Source organism: Globicephala melas, chromosome 12, assembly GCF_963455315.2.
Source record: "Globicephala melas chromosome 12, mGloMel1.2, whole genome shotgun sequence".
NCBI lineage: Eukaryota > Metazoa > Chordata > Mammalia > Artiodactyla > Delphinidae > Globicephala > Globicephala melas.
This window is the reverse complement of record NC_083325.1, coordinates 59,481,134-59,501,360: the sequence shown is the minus strand read 5'-3', so window position 1 is coordinate 59,501,360 and position 20,227 is coordinate 59,481,134. Positions and strand designations below refer to the sequence as shown.

At 40.9% G+C, this 20,227-nt stretch overlaps 1 protein-coding gene across 6 annotated transcripts in view; it reads left to right on the top strand.

Moving 5' to 3' along the window:
* Nucleotides 1–19,091, top strand: part of GEMIN6 (gem nuclear organelle associated protein 6) — a 33,578-nt gene extending 14,487 nt beyond the window's left edge. For 3 of the 6 annotated variants that reach the window (XM_060309272.2, XM_060309271.1, XM_030857882.2), the window contains exons 2-3: nucleotides 13,723–15,137; nucleotides 18,018–19,091. In XM_060309272.2, coding sequence (XP_060165255.1) covers nucleotides 15,013–15,137; nucleotides 18,018–18,393 — 501 coding nt within the window. In that variant the 5' untranslated portion in view covers nucleotides 13,723–15,012 and the 3' untranslated portion in view covers nucleotides 18,394–19,091. Of the gene's footprint in view, nucleotides 1–11,826; nucleotides 11,981–13,722; nucleotides 15,138–18,017 lie in introns of all 6 variants that reach the window. The other 3 variants (XM_060309269.1, XM_060309270.1, XM_030857881.2) reach the window with 2 other exon arrangements.
* The last annotated feature ends 1,136 nt before the right edge of the window (nucleotides 19,092–20,227 follow it).

Genomic DNA, 20,227 nt, shown 5'->3' with positions numbered 1-20,227 from the left:
TTCTCTATGTATAGTATCATGTCATCTGCAAACAGTGACAGCTTTACTTCTTTTCCGATTTGGATTCCTTTTATTTCCTTTTCTTCTCTGATTGCAGTGGATAAAACTTCCAAAACTATATTGAATAAGAGTGGTGAGAGTGAGCAACCTTGTCTTGTTCCTGATCTTAGTGAAATGCTTTCAGTTTTTCACCATTGAGGATGATGTTGGCTGTGGGTTTGTCATATATGGCCTTTATTATGTTGAGGAAGGTTCCCTCTATGGTTACTTTCTGCAGGGTTTTTATCATCAATGGGTGTTGAATTTTGTCAAAAGCTTTCTCTGCATCTATTGAGATGATCATATGCTTTTTCTCCTTCAATTTGTTAATATGGTTTATCACATTAATTGATTTGCGTATATTGAAGAATCCTTGCATTCCTGGAATAAACCCCACTTGATCATGGTGTATGATCCGTTTAATGTGCTGTTGGATTCTGTTTGCTAGTATTTTGTTGAGGATTTTTGCATCTATGTTCATCAGTGATATTGGCCTGTAGTTTTCTTTCTTTGTGACATCCTTGTCTGGTTTTGGTATCAAGATGATGGTGGCCTCGTAGAATGAATTTGGGAGTGTTCCTCCCTCTGCTATATTTTGGAAGAGTTTGGGAAGGATAGGTGTTAGCTCTTCTCTAAATGTTTGATAGAATTCGCCTGTGAAGCCATCTGGTCCTGGGCTTTTGTTTGTTGGAAGATTTTTAATCACAGTTTCAATTTCAGTGCTTGTGATTGGTCTGTTCATATTTTCTATTTCTTCCTGATTCAGTCTTGGCAGGTTGTGCATTTCTAAGAATTTGTCCCTTTCTTCCAGGCTGTCCATTTTATTGGCATAGAGTTGCTTGTAGTAATCTCTCATGATCTTTTGTATTTCTGCTGTGTCAGTTGTTACTTCTCCTTTTTCATTTCTAATTCTATTGATTTGAGTCTTCTTCCTTTTTTTCTTGATGAGTCTGGCTAATGGTTTATCTATTTTGTTTATCTTCTCAAAGAACCCAGCTGACATGCTATTTATTCATTTATTTATTGCTTTTCTCCCCCATCACGATGTCCCTCCCTCATGTCTCTTCCCTAAGAAAATTAATTCCATGACAGCAGGGTGTTTGTTTTTGTTTTTTTAAAAATAAATTTATTTATTTTTGGCTGCGTCGCATCTTCGTTGCTGTGCGCAGGCTTTCTCTAGTTGCGTGAGCGGGGGCTACTCTTCGTTGCGGTGCACAGGCTTCTCATTGCTCTTATTGCGGAACATGGGCTTTAGGCGCGCGGGCTTCATTAAGTGTGGCACGTGGGCTCAGTAGTTGTGGCTCGCGGGGTCTAGAGTGCAGGCTCAGTAGTTGTGGTGCACAGGCTTAGCTTCTCCGTGGCATGTGGGATCTTCCTGGACCAGGGCTTGAACCTGCATTGGCAGGCAGATTCTTAACCACATCGCCACCGGGGAAGCCCAACAGCAGGGTCTTCGTTTTGTCCACTGCTGTACCCACAGCACCAAGAATAGTGCTTAGCATGTGGAAAGAGCTCAGTTAAGTATGTACTGAATGAATGACTGGAAGGAAGACTCTTCTGTGTTAGTGGAAGAGATTTTTCTCATCTTATCCTCCCTTCAGCTGTGCTCTGTGCACCCCCAACTACCTCCTTTTTATTGAATTGTTCCTTTCTGTATCTTCAGCCTTTCCTTCTCTACCTTACTCGAGCTCCCTAGCTGTCTGATCTTCCTGGCTCAGCATTAGCCTTTCCTAATCACTAGAGTGATCCTTCCAAACACAGACAAGCAGATAGAAGTAAAGAAGACACTTCAGATAGCACATTTTAAGCAAAAGAATGATAGGAGTATGACTCTGCCTCTATCACCAAAAGCTTTGGGACTCCCAAACATAGCAGTCTGCATCCTAAATCCCATTTAAAAAATTCAGTAAACACCTACTATATTCCAGGCTCTGGGGGGATGGGTATAGAATAATATATTGAGTATTTACTATATATGCCAGATATTATCCCGACTGCTTTTCAAGTATTAATTCACCTAATTCTCCCAACCACTTTTTGGTAGAAGTACTATTATTCCCTATCTGCAGATGAGAAAACGGAGGCCAAGCAAGTGGGAGAATCAGGATTCACACCTTAGCAGCCTAACTTCACAGTCTTTGCATTTTACCATCTTCTAACCTTAGGGATAAGCCTTGTTAAAGAAGTATGCCCAGGGTGATTTGGAGGACAAGAGAGAGGCACCTCATTCAGCAAAGTAAAATTGCCAGAGTTTGGTCACCGATGGATATGGGAGGAGAAAAAAAAGAGTCTACGGTGAATGATGGCGTCAACCATCCAGATAGGAAATACAAGAGAAGGAGGAGAAGGAGATGGTTTTGGGAGTCAGCAAATAACATCCCTTTTCCTTCCCTGGGTTCAGAACCAATGAGATACAGATGCAAGAGTGAGGCAGAAGGAAATCAAAACATGACCTTTTTGACTAAGTTGATAGTTACTGTGACGTCAGATGTGCTGCCACGTGGGCTAACTTATGCGGCCACCCCTTAATTAAACAAATTTACCCACCTGGTCCCACATGTAGCTGGAGAGCAGAAAACAAACTTCCTGTTTTTTGGTTTCAGACTTTGCACAGGCTGTTTCCAAAAGAAGGAATTCAGAAGGCATAGAAGGACACTTCCCTAGTTCCTTCTATCAACTCCCAGCCAGAAGTAGGCCCACCAGCCAGGAGTATTTCTCTAGCAGAAAAGTCTCCTTATGGGAACATTAAGAATAGGGAATAAGGGGGGTGAGGGAAATAGGGAGAGGTTGGTAAAAGAGTCCAAACTTTCAGTTATAAGATGAATAAGGTCCGAGGCTCTAATGCGTAACATGGTGACTCTGGGAGTAGCAAACCTAGCAATTAAGTAGCAGAAAGATAAGTTCACAGCTCGCTTTCAAGAAATTCCTAGAAAGGTGTGGGCACCCGAATCCATTTAGCAACCATTTATTAATGCCTACTTTGTTCAAGGGATTGTACTAGAACTGGGATATAATGCTGAATAAAATACAAATCATGCCTTGAAGCTCCCAGGCCAGTGGTGAAAGCAGGTGTATAAATAATTACAGTGCAGTGAGATAAATACTAATAAAGATATATACAGCATGCCATCAGAGAGATTATGCTGACAGACTTAGGTAAGGTTTCAGAAAAAGTAAAATTTGAGCCATCTTCGCTGGGGAATAGGGATTCTAGGGAATATAATTTGAAAGCTTTAGGCCAGAGGAAAGGAAACTTTGTCCTTGTGTTAAGTATGGCCCTCATCTAGGTTTCTCCAGCCAACCTTAATCTAGCCACTACTGCAGTCCCAAAAATAATTTGTCTCTTAATGGGCTTCAGAGCTTTTCCAGTCAGAGCTGAGCCTTTTAGTTAAATGTGTAATTAACTTAGCTTTTCAACGAATAGTGATTACAGTTGCTAATACTGAAACATAACTAAACCTTAAGGTGTAAAAACAAGCAATTTTATTAAAATAATATCTTCGAGGCTGTCCTCCCCCATTCATTTTTTCTCATATATAACTTATTTTCCCTCTGTTTTCTCTCTTCCCTCTGTGTAAAAACCTGCATCTCTTCTGCTTTTCTCTCTCTTTTCCTTTGAATGTTCTCCTCTGTTTTGCTTTCCCCTCCTGTCTTTTAACATATAAAAATACAGAATTAAAGTACATTTTAAACTGTTTGTAATTATTGTTAAACATTGTGAAATTTACTATTGAAGTATTTTGTCTGTGGTTTCTATTTTTTTTTTGCGGTTTCTATTTTTACAAATAGATTAATTGAACCTATTGTATTATTATGAATATATTAAGTAGCTTGCTAGTTGGAATTGGTTTTCCATTGTGCCCACCCTCACCCCACCTTCCTACCAAGATGCTATAGTAACGCTGTGATCAAAACTATTACATTTGAGTTCTTTTCCTAATTGCAGCAATGCGAGGAAATCTTTCTAGTTTACACAGCACTGTCCATGTCCAGAGTCCTATACAACTAACCGTAATATTTTATCAAGACCTAGTTTTCTACGAAAATATATACAAGCACAGCAGTGGTACTAAGAATAGCATGGGGTGGATTTTTAATTCCCATCATCTTTAGTCTTTGATCTGGACAACTTACCCCTTCCTCTAGTCTTAACTAGAGACCTATGCAAATACATTCTTCTTTCCCAACAGGTTCTTGCCCCCAAGGTCTTCCTGTAGAGAATTCACTCTCTTTGTACAGCTGTCATAGTACAGTTCTACAACACAAATACACAAAAGAATGATCTATTGAAAAAGGTAGTCTGGAGGGATGGTTAACAAAAGAGGTCTTCTGTTTACAAAGGATTTGCTTCCCAGTATTCTAAAAGAGCATGTTTTCTTTAGTACATTCCAGATGATTTGAACTTTTCAGAAATTCATCTTCTAGTTAAATAAAATTGTCCTTTTTCCCCCTTTGTCCGACAGAGATGAGAATATCCTAATGCTACACCTCACAACTATTAGTTTGTTTGCCTCTGTTATAACAGCAACACTTCAGGCTGTGGAGGAAGTGACCCCAGTCTGGAGAGCAGGAGCTACCCTCATTGCAGCCACATCACTCCACTTCAGATATTTCTCATTTCTAAAGGGGGGAAACAAATATGTCACCTCCTCTGAATAAAAGAGAAAATAATGAGGATGGCCTTACATCATTTAGTAAGGGAGAAAATGATAAGGAGGACAAGTTCAAAGTTGCCTATGAAAGTATCCCCGCAGCAACAACAATGGATCTAATATCTTCGCTCTAGGAATGCACAACTAGATTGTATTTATTTCTAAATAACAGATTCTCAGATGCCATACATCTCATTTATCCATGGTCGAAAAACAGCGTGTACCCTGCCCGAATTTATGGTATCCTTACGGTCATCAAGGCCTTCTTGACTTTTGATCCACAGGAGATAGAAATTGGGATGACTGCCACAAAGGAAGCTTTGAGAACCTGTAATAGTTTCCGAAGAAAATCTAGGATGATGAGTTTTTCTCGTCTAGTGAATAAGCAGGGAATAAATGCTATCAAAGAAGAGGAATTGCATGCAGAAGTCTGCTATGCTGAGTGTTTGATCTTGACATCCACTGTAACGTTTATACAGGATGACAGTGTGCTTTGTTTTCTTAAAAGCGGGATCAACGTTGGGTTAAGTTGCCAGATATACAAAGACTGTCAGCGAGTATTAACACAGATACCTAATTACCAAAGTAAAACTTACAGACACCTGGTTGGAGGCATAAAATTTGGACTTGGAGTATTCAATTTGATATTATCACTTGTGCCACGAAAGACACTTAAACTACTCAATGTTGTTGATATTCCGGCAATAGAGAGGTAGGCTTGACTTTGCTTCATGACAGTGCATCTGAATCCCATACAAATAATATCTTAAGTGTTTTGACTCTATTCTTTTATTACAATTATATCTCCGTAGCTTTTGGTGTTGAAAAGAGCCACAGTTCTGCTGCAGAGAATCTCTCCCTAATCTACCTCCAGAAATTTCCAAACTGTGTCATACTTCAATTTTTTCATGCACGTTTTAGTATGTTGAAAGGATATTTTAAACCTGCCCAATTAACATTAGAGGAGTGCGTTTTTATTCAGAACGAATGGAAGCAGGTTCATCACCTCTGTTACTGGGAACTCATGTGGTACCACATTTTTCTGCTGGATTGGAAGCAGGCTTACCACTCTGCTGAGCTACTGTTTCAACACAGCAGGTGGTCCAAGGCAATGTATTCGTTCGCTAAAGCTTCCCTACTGGCCGTGCTTCCTTCTGATTTTGTGAAATCGGTAAGTGAGGACGTGAGCTCTCTCTTCTTAAACGTGGATAACCTGAGAATCAGAATTTTAGGAACTTCGGTGCCAACAGAAAAGTTTGTTGCTGAGAAGGGTCAGCGCTATGCGACCACTGCAGGCTGGTTTACAGCACAGCCCATTTTGGAACTCATGTATGCCTGGAGTGGTTTCCGAGTCATGAGCAAAAACCTAGAGCTTATTTCAACCTGGCTTTCAATAATGGACAAAGGAGGAGAACTTTTACAAGAAAATCCAAGTAAAGAGTATAGCACAGATGACATAAATTTCTTAAATTTACTGAAAGGTCTGTGCCTGAAATACTTAGGCAAATATTCGATGGCTGAGCACTACTTTAATCATGTCGTTCAAAAGGAGAAATTGTTAAAACAGGACCACTATTTGGTGCCGTATTCATACCATGAACTGGGAATTCTATACTATCTAAAAGGAGATTATGCCAGTGCAATAAAAAACCTAGAAAACATAAAAAACTACAAAGACTATTCCGTGGAAGCCCGATTACAGTTTAGGGCTCACATAGCCCTTGAACAAATAGCTAAAGAAAAGTGATTTAGACACAAAGTGTGGTTTTGTTTTTTAATGGGTGAAGTATCTACAGTCAGCAAGGTAATTAACAGGTAGAAAAATAATTTCTTTGTGGAAGAAATCCAAGAAGAGGCAGCTGCTAAGAATCTGACCAGTAACCAGGAAGAAATGAATTGGCCATTACTTTTCCCTCTTTCCTTCTGCATTCCTATAAAATGGAATGTCTTAGACTGGCAAATGGAGGGATGCACATTTCTGAAAAAGAGAAGGCAAATGATGTACATTATAAAATGTACTGGCTCTCTTATATGTTATGAATTTATCGATTAAGTTAGACATCATTTTTAAAAACAAAAAATATTTTTGATGTCTCACTAGATAATGTATACAGCTCACAAATAAAATAGGGAAAGTAGCTATACTAGGAATCCCAGTGCCCTATGAATGTTTTTATTTAATCGTTAAAGAAAGAAGAAAGACTTTAAGGTCTTACATTTCAAAACGATGCACTGAATAGCATAGACTCTGAATGGTTTTCCCTTGTACACAATGCTTTTCATTGGCTTTTTTTTTTTTTTTTTTGCGGTACGCGGGCCTCTCACTGTTGTGGCCTCTCCAGTTGTGGAGCACAGGCTCTGGACGTGCAGGCTCAGCGGCCATGGCTCATGCGCCCAGCCGCTCCGCACCATGTGGGATCTTCCCGGACCGGGGCACAAACCCATGTCCCCTGCATCAACAGGCGGACTCTCAACCACTGCGCCACCAGGGAAGCCCTACATTGGCTTTTTATACCAGAGAAGATATCTTCCCCTGTGTGATCAGTGGTATATTTTACCCTTTTCCATTAGGAAGCTCAAATATGGGCCTATAATTTGCCACAGAATAGAGAAGAAAGACGCCTCCATTCCACACACACATAAACCTTTTGAAGATAATTGGAGGAGGGCAAGAGAACAGATTCACTGGGTAGAAAAAAAGAAAAGATTAGGTTGTAGGCAGGAGAGTTTAGTTACCGCATAGCGCTCTCTTTAGTTGCCCTCCGTAAGGTGTAATTCCTCTTAAGATCAGCTCTTCCACATCATTGAACTGCTTGCATCTACCCTGTTGCCATTGTTCATGGGCTAAACTGAGAGCTAACAGCAGCTGTAGGAATGGGGCTTTGTATGGCTTTACCTGCTTTAGGGATAAAATCGGTTCCTAATTTCCAGACCATTAATTCTGGCTGTGTGTATCCTCCTTGCAGTCACGCTTGGAGGTAGAAGTTGCTGGGAGAGTTTGCTTTGCCAGAACACATGGGTGAAACACATTAACTTAATGCTTTGCGTGTCCAGACAACCAACTGGAGCACAATGAAGAGCTGGTATTTCGGAGTTAGAAACTCTTACTTTGGAAAAACGTGTTCCTCACTAACTAAAAATAGACTTTTAGGCTTTGGCCTGATTGCCTGGGTTTGTATCCTAGCTCTGTCACTAACTAGCTATGTGGCGTTGGACTTCTGTGCCTCAGTTTCCTTAGCTGTAAACTAAGGGTAATAAGAGTTCTGATCTCATGGCTTTTCTATGTTCATTAAGGTTGAGTTAATATGCATTTATTATTACTACTACTACTAGTAAGGATGGTAATACATTGTAATCGTCAGTGCAGAGGATTTAAATTACTTTCTTGAAAAAAGCAAAAGTCCGTTTGTTACCTGCTTTGCCAATCTAAAATTTGACCTGTCAATTTGCTTATCCTGTTCTTAGTTTATCTTGGTCACTTATGAAATAAGTAACTCTCTGCTTAAATTATGGTTTTCTGTTTGTCCCAGCTTGTCCCCCAAAATAGCAAATTTATTAATTGGCTAAACAAATCTATGTTGACTGCCTACTATATGCGGTTATTGAACAGGGTACTGAGGATATAAAGATAAAGCATGGTCTCTCTCCTGAGGACTTTATTAGGGAGATAAATTAGAAAAGGATTTTGTTGGGGTGGAAACACTTGAAACAGTTGCTTAAACAGAGAGGAGTTTATTTGTCCCAAACAAAATAAGTACAAAGGTAGGCAGTTCAGGTCTGCTGTGTCTCTTTCTCTTTCTTTTATTTTTCCGTGTGGCCTATAGGCCTTCTCATGCATCTCTCCTTGTGGTGGAAAGAGGCTACCTCACCTCCAGGCAGGGTGGAGGAGAAATGGTTAAAGGACCAAAAAGGCTTTCTCCTTCTTAGGAGACTTTGCCTTTTAATTTCAGAAGGGACAGCCTTCTTAGGGACGTCCATGTATATCTCACTGGCCAGAAGCATTCATATGGTCACTTCTCCCAGCAAGGGAAGCTGGAGATTAAGTTTTAGCTTTCAAGCCTCATTAGAAGGTTGTGGGAAAGGACTGTTAAATGAACCAACCTACAGTAACTGCCACAGCACACATGTGAATAACAATAAGCTACAAAATGGTATCAGAAAAAAAAAAAATGGTATCAGAGGGGCACAGTTGAAAAGGGGGCAAGGCGACAATGAGATCAAGAAATCACCTGGAGAAGTCTGTATGGAGATCTAACAGGAAATCCTGCAACTGGCACTTCCTTGAAGTTGCTACCCACAGCCCAGGTTCTGGCCTTTTACTGGCCCAAGAGTTGACTAGACACATTGAGGCTGATTCTCACCAAACTCACCAGAGATTAAGGTATAATTTACTCTGCTAATTTATTCATTTGTAGTAGGGACTATTCCAGAGTTGAAAACTCAATTTCCTGTAGGAATCAGGCAGGTAATGTAAACCTATGAATCAGCCAAGGGTAAAACAATAAAAGTGGTGGAAACGAGTTGTGAAGAAGAGAGAGAAAACCTATTTAAAGGCTTTCAAACTGAAAGACAAAACTAAACACTGTGCAGATATTAAACCTATCTGCACTTCCTGATAAGACTTTTTGGCCCTGGTTTGTGAATTCTGGTCTATTCCTTTCTATTGACTAGAAAGTGTTCATGTTTCTTTTTTTTTTTTTTTAACATCTTTATTGGAGTATAATTGCTTTACAATGGTGTGTTAGTTTCTGCTTTACAACAAAATGAATCAGTTATATATATACATATGTTCCCATATCTCTTCCCTCTTGCGTCTCCCTCCCTCCCACCCTCCCTATAGTGTTCATGTTTTTGTCTCGAGAACCATCTCTCCTGATAAACTGTGTACCTAGAAAACCAGTAGAGGAGTCACAAGGCAGTCTGGTGGGCATGGAATCTGAGTATAAGGAGGCAGATAGTTTCAGAAACATCTATTCCAGGCCAGGGTGAGACTTGATGAATCATCCATTCCCCACAATATGCATACGTCTCTGGAAAGCCCCTGCCTTCCAGATTCAGGGTCTCTAAGAAATACCTCCCAGCGTTTTGCCTGCTGACGTTCCTTCTTCTATGCCTTCTGCCAACCCTGGGTTACTCAGTCCAAGTAGGATACAATATAACTGTTTCCATTTACTAAAATATAGTCCTGCTTCCAGAGGGTACAACAAACTCACTTAGTTTGGAATTTGGTCATTTCCACATTCTTAGTTACCCAGATAATAGATGGTCTCCTTGTGCAAATGTATCACATCTAATCACACCCATTTTATTTAATCTTGAGGGTTAGTTTATAAGAGCTTGGAGGAGGTACCTCACTGTTGCCTTCCTGTGTCATAAACACAGATATAGGCCTATTGAAGCATTTTTAATTTAATGATAAAATTTTCTTATCTAATTTAGTAGATAACTATTCGGAGGCCTGAGATACTTGAAAAATAAAAAGGAAGAGGAAGTTATGAATGAATAAAAGAACAAAGAGAATTTCTGTTAAAGGCCTAGTGTCAAAGTTCTCAACATGTCCTTGCCCCCAAACAGTCACTAAATCCTTTGATTTCTCCTTTGAAATATTTGTTGAAGGTATTCTTTTTTTTCTCTCTTTTTCATTTCCACTGCTATCAACTTACGCTAGGACTTTACTATTTCCTGTCTGGACTACTGCAGTAGTTCTTAGGAACTCAGTACCGAACATCCTTTTTTGTTCCAAGGCAATTCCAGGGAAAAATTAAAATGGTTAACTCCACTTCTTTTTTCAAATAAAAATAAAATCTCGGGACTTCCCTGGTGGTCCAGTGGTTAAGACTCTGCACTTCCACTGCAGGGGGCGCGGGCTGGACCCCTGGTCGGGGAATGAAGATCCCACATTCTGTGTAGTGCAGCCAAAAAATAATAAAAATTTAAAAAAAAATCTGTGTAAAACATGTACATCTTACATTTAGACTGATTACTTGGTTAAATAAGAGGAACTCAATGGAAAAAAAAAGGCACTGATTTTTAGCCATAAAGTTATTATCTGGGCATATTTGAGATACAACAGTACAGAAGCAGTTTTCTAAACTTTTATGCCTTACATTTGTTTAGTTCTTTAGAGTCCCCAGAGTCTGTTCAAATCGTTTTTATCCAAGGAAAAAATTCTATCTTCTGCTGGGAAAACAGATCTGCCCTCTTTGTGGTAGACAGGGCTGGGTAGGGCTAGGCTGGGCTGGGTGAGTCAGATAATGAATCAATTTGGAGACGCTGCCTCCCAAAAACTGACTTTCCATTTGGAAACTGGTTCTGGAATTTTTTCCACCTAATACCACTGCTTTGTTTTAGTAGAAAGGCTACATTTTACATAAAGGTGTATGCTGTATATGCTCTATACCTCCCTATTTTCCCCACATCTAATTTCTCTGCATCCTTTTTAATACACCAATTTAACCGTATCATTCCATTACTCACATATCTTCCATTGTCTTTGGTCTGTTTATTCACTCATAAAAATGAGTTAATATTTGAAAGTTCTTAGAATAGTGCATGGCACATATTAGGTGCTATATAACAATAAAATATAATTTTTATTAAGAAATAAAAATTCAATTCAAATTGAGCATCTTACTATATACCAAGCAATCTGCTAGAGGTGGTGTATATGGCAGTGAATAAAACAGACATGGCCCCTGCCCTGAGAGTTTACAGGGCTTTCCTAAGTGACTCTGTATGTCTCAGTCATGAAAATTTAGTGCTGAGAGGATCTTGGATCATCTAATTCCATGTTTTCATTTATGGATGAGGAAACTGAAATTTAAGAAGGCAAATGACTTTCAAAATCATACAGCTGGTAAGAGCACAGTCAGTGGTGTGCAGGAGCCAGGACACTACAGGATTTAACCAAATTGAAACCAGTGTTGCTAAAACCCCCTGTCCACTGTTCTTCAATCCAACCCACACTGCCCTTGATCAGGTTCTGTGTCCCATAGACACAGAATTTTTTGTGGGTGTTTCTCATTGCCTATAAATCAAGTCCAAGGGGTACGTGTTTGTTGGGTTTTTTGTTTTGTTTTGTTTTGGTTTTTTGCGGTACGCGGGCCCCTCACTGTTGTGGCCTCTCCTGTTGCAGAGCACAGGCTCCAGACGCGCAGGCTCAGCGGCCATGGCTCACGGGCCCATCCGCTCCGCGGCATGTGGGATCTTCCCGGACCGGGTCACGAACCCGCGTCCCCTGCATCGGCAGGCGGACTCTCAACCACTGCGCCACCAGGGAAGCCCAAGGGGTACGTGTTTAAAAAGCTTTTCTAAGAATGCCTTCCCCACCTCTTCACATTTACTACCACCTCCAGGTAGAATGCTAGCTTACTTGGTTACAAGTACAAGAAGACATTATCAACTCCCCAAAGGCAAAACATTCTTACAATTAGTTTATTAATTCCTAGTTCTCAACAGAAAGCGTAGCATGTATATGTACACAATATATGCTTGATGAATAAACAGAGATAAAGAATGGATATTTCTAATGGGTTCTATTTATTGAATGAATGAGAAAGCAAGAAAACTAAAAAAATCTTGGGCCAAAATGACCAGGGTTATTTTCTTCTGACCTTACCTTTCATGAAATATACTCAGTAAATTACCACTCCCACCCCCACTTCATTTTTTACCCACTTTTAAGACTCAACACTGTGAACTGAAATTTGTGATAGTTTAGCCAGGGCAGGGCAGGTTTATCTTTGCACTATGATAAAGTAAACAGCATAAGACTATTGACAATGTTTTTAACTTCTGATTTTCCTCAGGGAATTTAAGAAAAGGTTCTTTAGAATGTCTTTCTTACTAAACGAAATGTGCTCCAAAATCTAAAATAAGCAATTTTGGTCTTGGCAGAGGAAAGGGTTAAATGTGAAGTTTTGAGAGAGAGGTAGATGTTAGGAAGGAGATGGATGGAGTGGGTGGGGAAAGAGAGGGAGAAGAGTAGAGAATGTGAGAGAAGGGACATCAACTGGAGATGAGGGAGGCTCCAGGGGTACCAAGAGCAGGAGTTGACCAGGGAAAGCAAGTGCCGCACTCTCTGAACTCAGTGAGGACAGGCTGCAGGAGAGGTTCTTTCTGAGAACTTGTGTAAGGTAATGCGCTGGACTCATTCTGTTAGAAGTCAGTGATTTGTATCAGTGGATACTGGGAATGAGACTTTAGTTTACTTAGGAGCCTAAAGGGAGAGGGGAGAGAAGGGACGGAAAGTCCCTGTCTCGCTCATTGCTTTACAGGGGGTAACTTTAAGCTTGAGGCTAGCTTTTACCTGTAGAAAACAAAGGCCAAAGTCTTTCATTCTGCAGTATAGATAGTAGGCTTAAAATGCAAATGACCAATTGTCACAAATTGGTTGTATCTCTTTTAGACTAATTTTTTTTTTTTTTTTTTTTGCGGTACGCGGGCCTCTCACTGTTGTGGCCTCTCTCGTTGCGGAGCACAGGCTCCGGACGCGCAGGCTTAGCGACCATGGCTCATGGGCCCAGCCGCTCCGCGGCATGTGGGATCTTCCCGGACCGGGGCACGAACCCGCGTCCCCTGCATTGGCAGGCGGACTCTCAACCACTGTGCCACCAGGGAAGCCCTAGACTGAATTTTTATGAGTTCAAATATTTTACTTCACAGTACCATAACAATGATAACTGCTATTTATATTAGCTCTTTGTAGATCTATAGAGGACTTTAACTGATAAATTAGATTTTGTAGATTAGATGTCAAAATCTAATCTATGAAAGCCAATTAATATCATAAGCCAATCATTCAATGAGTGAAGGTTTGGGGAAGGATTATTTGAAACGATGACATTAAGAAACAAAAACTTCAAGGATTATATGCAACTCAAATCCCAAGTAGCAAGGGGAAAGCGGATTAACTGTCGGTGTTTTCTGTACCGTGGTTTGACAGTCCTCTAACTCAGTTTTTGTAAATCTCCCTTGGTGTTCACATTTGCAGGAATTCAATCAACATTTACCACCTTGTACCATTTTTCAGGATCATAGTCTGGAAAAAATTCTGGACCATGCCAGAAGCCAACGAAGTACTCCAGGGACCAGAAATCTGTGGTGGAAGCGAGTCTCTTGCACTTTTCCGCTCCTGCGTTTTTTCAACCCAATCCTACGCTTTTCTTTCCAGCTCCTGCACACCCTCAGGACTGTACCAAAGGCACATCCCAAAAGAGTAGGCATCTTAATTGCCTTACACAGGCCAAAGAAGAAATACGTTGGTTCTGTGGCTCTTCTCCAAGGCACTGTCACCTCACACTTCCAGAGCTTTAGGATTTACCTGGAGGGTTCATGGCAAAAGTGGAATTCCACTTCCACTCTCAAGGAAGAGGTGGCACGAGTCTTCCCTCTTAAAATTTTTATCTTGAAATGTCCAATGTGGCAGTGAAAGGCGGACCCTAGCGAACAAGAAATATTATTATTATTATTATTACAAAAAAATCTTAGCCCCGCTCCACACCCTGAACCCCAATTTAATCACCCCAGGCCTCGGGACTCTCAGACCTCGAGTTGTGACCAAGGCCACGGACTACAAAACAGAGAATTCTGGGGGAAGGAAGTGACGACACGGCGCAAAGCACGCTGGACTCCGGCAGGCTCGGCTCAAGAGACTCCTTCCTTCCAACGCGGCTGCTGAGGACCTGGCGGTGCTAGGAGATTTAACTGGTATCTTTCTCATTTGTCAGGATTACACGCTAAGTATCACCTGGCTTGAGTACAGCTCAAAGTATCATGCGGCTTCGGGTTACGCCAGGGCATCAGCTCTAGAGCCTTAGCTGCTGCCCCTTCGTTTACGCATCCTCCAAACAAATTTTAAGATGAAAAGTGTCACAGATCCGGGGGCCTCTCCCTGGCGGGATCCAGTGGAGACACAGAGCCAGAGAGGGAGTGGGTGGATATCAGAGGAGTTTTCTTTTTCATTTTTGGCTAAGAGTCGTGTGGCGTGAGCTCCTTTGATGGAAGGAGAGCAGAGTTCAAGGATTTGAGCATCTGTAGACTGGAGATCAAAGCCAGCGTGAAGGCGATCTGGAGTGGGATTGGGAGGTGAAATAGGAGTGTGCCAGATAAGTTACCCCAGACTGGGACCCGCGGCAACTCGATGTCCCCGTGGCTTTCAGACTTAATAGTAAAATTTAACTGTCTTTCTGATATGGAACTTGAGGCAAATTGCAGGTGTTCTCTACCTCTAGAATGGAGATTGGAGTAAGACATTTGCCTGGGTGGAGCATATATATTAATCCGAACTGGTGGTTGTTTTAGATCTAGCCAGCTGGCAACCATGAATGAATGGATGAAGAAAGGCCCCTTAGAATGGCAAGATTACACTTACAAAGAAGTCAGAGTGACAGCCAGTGAGAAGGAGTATAAAGGATGGGTTTTAACCATAGACCCAGTCTCTACCAAGTGAGTATGGGTCCTGCTTCCCAGAAATCACCCCTTTGCACTGTTATATCCATACTAAGAAAGCAGATAAATGAAAGGCTAATTATTCCCACATAAGAATTTAATTTCCTTTGAAGCTAAGTATTGTTCTAATTATAGATTTGTGTCAGACCAGCCAAGTTCGTAGAAATGGGACACTCCTTTTATATTACATTTTATTGGAAAATTTCAAATATACACAAATGTGAAGAGAGTAGTATAATGAACACTAATCTTATTCCCCCTTCCAAATATTTTAAAGCCAATTACAGACATAATTTTGTTCATAAATCCTTCAATATATCTCTTAGCAGATTCGGACTCTCTAATAAATGTAACCACAATACCATTATAACACCTAGCAAAAGTAATAATAACTTTAATATTAGCTAATTCCTAGTTTGAGTTCAGATTTTCCTGTTTGTCTCCAATGTATCTTTTTAAGCATATCAATTTGTTGATATGTCTCTGAAGAATCTTAATCTATAACTGTATCTCTCTTTGATTTTCCATGTCATTTATTTGTTGAAGAAATGGAATCATTTGTCTATAGAATTCAACACACTCTGGATTTAGCTCATTGCATTTATCATGGCATAGTTTAACATGTTCTTTTATCCTTTGTATTTCCTATAAACTGGTATTCATAACTAGAGGTTTGATTAGGATCACATTTATTTTTTGCAAGGCAACTTTAAAGGTGGTGATCCACACACTTTATTTTGGAATGATTTTAGATTTACAGAAAAATTGCAAAGAAAGTACAGAGAGTACCTATATACCCAGCTTCCCCTAATGTTAACAATTTACACAACTGTCAAACATTTGTTGGAATTAAAAATTTACACTCACTAAACTACAATCATTTGGATTTTATCAATTTTTCCACTAATGGCCTTTTTCTGTTCTGGAATCCAGTCCAAGGTCCTACATTACATATAGGCATCCTGTCTCCTTAGTCTTCTCTGATATGTGACAGTTTTTCAGTCTTTACTTGTTTTTCATGACCCTGACACTTTTGAAGTGTCCTGGTGAGGTATTTTATAGAATATCTCTCAATTTGGGTTTGTGTGATGATTTCTTTTTTTTCTTTTTTTTTTTTTTGGCTGCGTCGTATGGCTTGCGGGATCTTAGTTCTCTAACAAGGGAATGAATGCGGGCCCTCGGCAGTGAAAGTGCAGAGTCCTAACCACTGGCCTGCCAGGAAATTCCCTGTGATGTTTTCTCATAGACTGGGGTTATAGGTTTTTGGGAAAAGTACCACAGAAATGAAATTCACATCACGTCACATTGCATCACATCATGTCATACACCATATCATATCATATTTTAGTTAGGATTTTTCCATTTGTATTCATGAGTGAGATTAGCTTATAGTTTTATTTTTTAATCCTGTTCTTTTCTGCTTTTGGTCTCAAGGTTATATTAGCCTCATTAAATGAGTTAAGGCATAGTCTCCCTTTTATAGTCCATAGGAGAATTTGGTTGGATTAGAAATGTCTGGTCCTTGAAAATTTTATAGAACTTCCTGGTAAAATTGTCTGGGCCTTTTTTTCCCCCTCCATGGGAAGATTTTAAACTGGTTATTTCAGGTTTTTTAAAAAAGATTATAGGACTATTTACATTCTCTCTCTCTCTCTTTTTTTTATTGAGTCAGTAGTAGAAATTTATATTTTCTAGGAAGTTTTCTGTTTTCAGTTTCAAAATTATTTACCTAAATTTGTTCTTAATATTTTATACTATTAATTTTCGCTACCTTATTCCTAATATTATTTATATGTGCCTTCTTTCTCTTTTTATTAATCTTGCCTGAGTTTTGTGAAATTTATATATCCTTTTCAAAGAACCAGCTTTTGGCTTTGATGATCTTCTTATTGACTTTTTTTAATTGAAGTATAGTTGATTTATAATATTGTGTCAATCTCTGCTGTACAACAAGGTGACTCAGTTATACACATATATACATTCTTTTTTATATTCTTTTTCATTATGCTTTATCACAGGATATTGAATATAGTTCCCTGTGCTATACCTTAGGACCTTGTTGTTTATCCATTCTAAATGTAATAGTTTGCATCTACCAACCCCAAACTCCCAGTCCATCCCTGTCCCTCTCCCCCTCTGCCTTGGCAACCACAAGTCTGTTCTTTATGGCTATGAGTCTGTTTCTGTGTTTTTTTGTTTTCCTGTTTGTTTGTTTGTTTTTTTGGCCACACCAGGTGGCTTACGGATCTTAGTTCCCCAACCAGGGATTGAACCCATGTGCTTGGCAGTGAAAGCACAGAGTCCTAACCACCGGACCACCAGGGAATTTCCTGTTTCTGTGTTGTAGATAGGTTCATTTGTGCCATATTTTAGATTCCACATAAAAGTGATATCATATGGTATTTGTCTTTCTCTTTCTGAACTTCCTTCACTTAGTATGACAGTCTCTAGTTGCATACTCTTTTGTTTTCTCTCTCATTAATTTTGTGCTGTGTTATTTTCTTTGGTCTGCTCTGAAGGAGAGTTATTCAGTTGCTTTTTAACTCTAAAAGTTAAATCTGTACCCTATCTTCTTTCCTAATACACATTTAAAGCATTCATAACTCTTTAAGTAATGCTTTAATGACATCCCACAATGATCAGCTTTAGGCTGGACAAAAGCCTTAGATGTTTAGGACCATCAGAGAATTCGTATTGAACAAGTGAAAACATTTGGTGGTGAGAGGAGTAATTTAAAATGGGGAAGAGCATTCCCTGTTGTTCTAGTGACCTGCTGGGGGTTGATGCTGACTCTCATTTCACTGCTTCTTCCATAGTTTTATAGGCCTTTTGGTTTTTCTTTTGCAACTGTGCTCTGAACTTACTTTTCCTCCAAAGTATTGTCCTTGTGAACTTCCTTGAAGATGGCAGCATGTCTGTGACCGGAATTATGGGACATGCTGTGCAGACTGTTGAAATTTTGAATGAAGGGGACCATAGCGTGAGAGAGAAGCTGATGGATTTGTTCATGTCTGGAGACTGTAAGGCGTACAGCCCTGAGGATCTGGAAAAGAGAAAGAACAGCCTGAAGAAATGGCTGGAGAAGAACCACATCCCCATCACTGAAGAGGGAGATTCACGAAGGACTCTCTGTGTGGCTGGGGTCTTGACTATAGATCCACCATATGGTCCAGAAAATTGCAACAGTTCCAATGAAATTATTTTGTCCCGTGTTCAGGATCTTATTCAAGGACACCTTGCAGCTTCCCAGTGAGAGGCCAAGAACTATGGATGCACTGATTGAAATAAGACTTCATTTTTTGAAAATTCTTTGTTGTTTTTGGTAAAATCAAAGATGGGGATTATCAGTGCTAATAAGTGAACTGGGCAAGGATGACATCACAAATAAAATTAACATAGGGACATCAGAATTATAAGAGCCTTTCCTTTTGATGGGGATACACCTCCTTTTTTTTTTTCTTTTTTTTTTTTTTGACGGTACACGGGCCTCTCACTGTTGTGGCCTCTCCTGTTGCAGAGCACAGGCTCCAGACGCGCAGGCTCAGTGGTCATGGCTCACGGGCCCAGCCACTCCGCGGCATGTGGGATCTTCCCGGACCGGGGCACGAACCTGTGTCCCCTGCATCGGCAGGCAGACTCTCAACCACTGTGCCACCAGGGAAGCCCACACCTCCATTTCTGTTAGGCAAGAAATGTATGTGAAAAAGATGCAACATGTTAGATTCAATATAAATGCTAAGGTAAAATCACAGTCTTGTTACATCCCTTGCACTAACTACATGTGTCTGTTTTAAAACGTTTATTTTAAAAAATTTTTTGGTGTAATGATGTTATAGCATTTGAATCAGAATATATTCTTTTTTTGGTTGAAACTTGAACGTTTTGGTAAAATCTTAACACATAAACCTTATAAACTCTCAAAGCCTTAAAAAGTGAGCACTGGCTGATATCTCTGAGGAAAGAGGTAAGTGTGACAGGTATTCTGCTGCTGAGCTCAACCCAGTTCTTTTGCCTGATGGGTTCAGCCCAGGCTTCTGGGTCACAGTGCTTTTTTCCTACAGTCTCTACTCCCCTTGTCAGGCTTCACTGAGGGGAGACAGTGCAGGAAGTACACTTAACTACATCTGATTCTACCCCTTGGAAGCCAGTCAGGGAGGTTTCTGGCCTACAAAAGCACCTCAGATTGTTAGTTTGGGGGTTGTATGGTCAGGCCACTCAAGATGGCTGTTCTCTTGCTCTTGGCGTGACCAGTCCCTGCTGCGCCTACACCCTACTCACATGAAGGTGCTTGCCCCCTGCCCCAGCCGGTGATTGTTCTAGTCCTTAGGCCAGAACAGCTCCACCTGCTAGTTTATTAAAGGGAAACACCTGCCCCCATGATGCTAGTTAACCTGAGGGGCTGTAAGGGTTGGGTCTCATCTGCTGGTTTCCCGGGTAACTGATGAGCCACACTGACGTCAGTTCCCCCTGTAAAAGGTAGCTTCCTGCTCCTCCTAGTAGTGAAGGCTGCTGCGTCTCGCTTGCGGTGTGCCCCGCACGGTGGAGGTGTTTCTCCAGGACCTTGCTTCGGACGTGTAAGGTGCCCTGTCCAATAAGCTGGCGCTGTCACTGGGCTCTTTCTTCGGCCTCGAGGCTGGTCATCCACAAGGCTTGCAGACCTGCGAGGTGCAGCCCAACAATTCACAAGCCAGCCAGGAGGCCTAGGGAACTCCCGTGAGTGCCAAGATGTAGCGAAGGAAGGACGGGGATGGAAAGTTGCGGGAGGCAGTGGGGAGTCGGGGGGAGATCCCAAGGTGGCCGCCCACTAACATGTGGAGCCCTGTGGCAGCTGACTACCGTGAAAGGTGTTTTTTCTCTTCCATTGTGTTGATGATATCCTGTTAAATTCAGTCTGATTTTTGTTTTTTTGTGTTTCTTTGCGGTACGCGGGCCTCTCACTGTTGTGGCCTCTCCCGTTGCGGAGCACAGGCTCCGGACGCGCAGGCTCAGCGGCCATGGCTCACGGCCCAGCCGCTCCGCGGCATGTGGGATCTTCCCGGACCGGGGCACGAACCCGCGTCCCCTGCATCGGCAGGCGGACCCTCAAC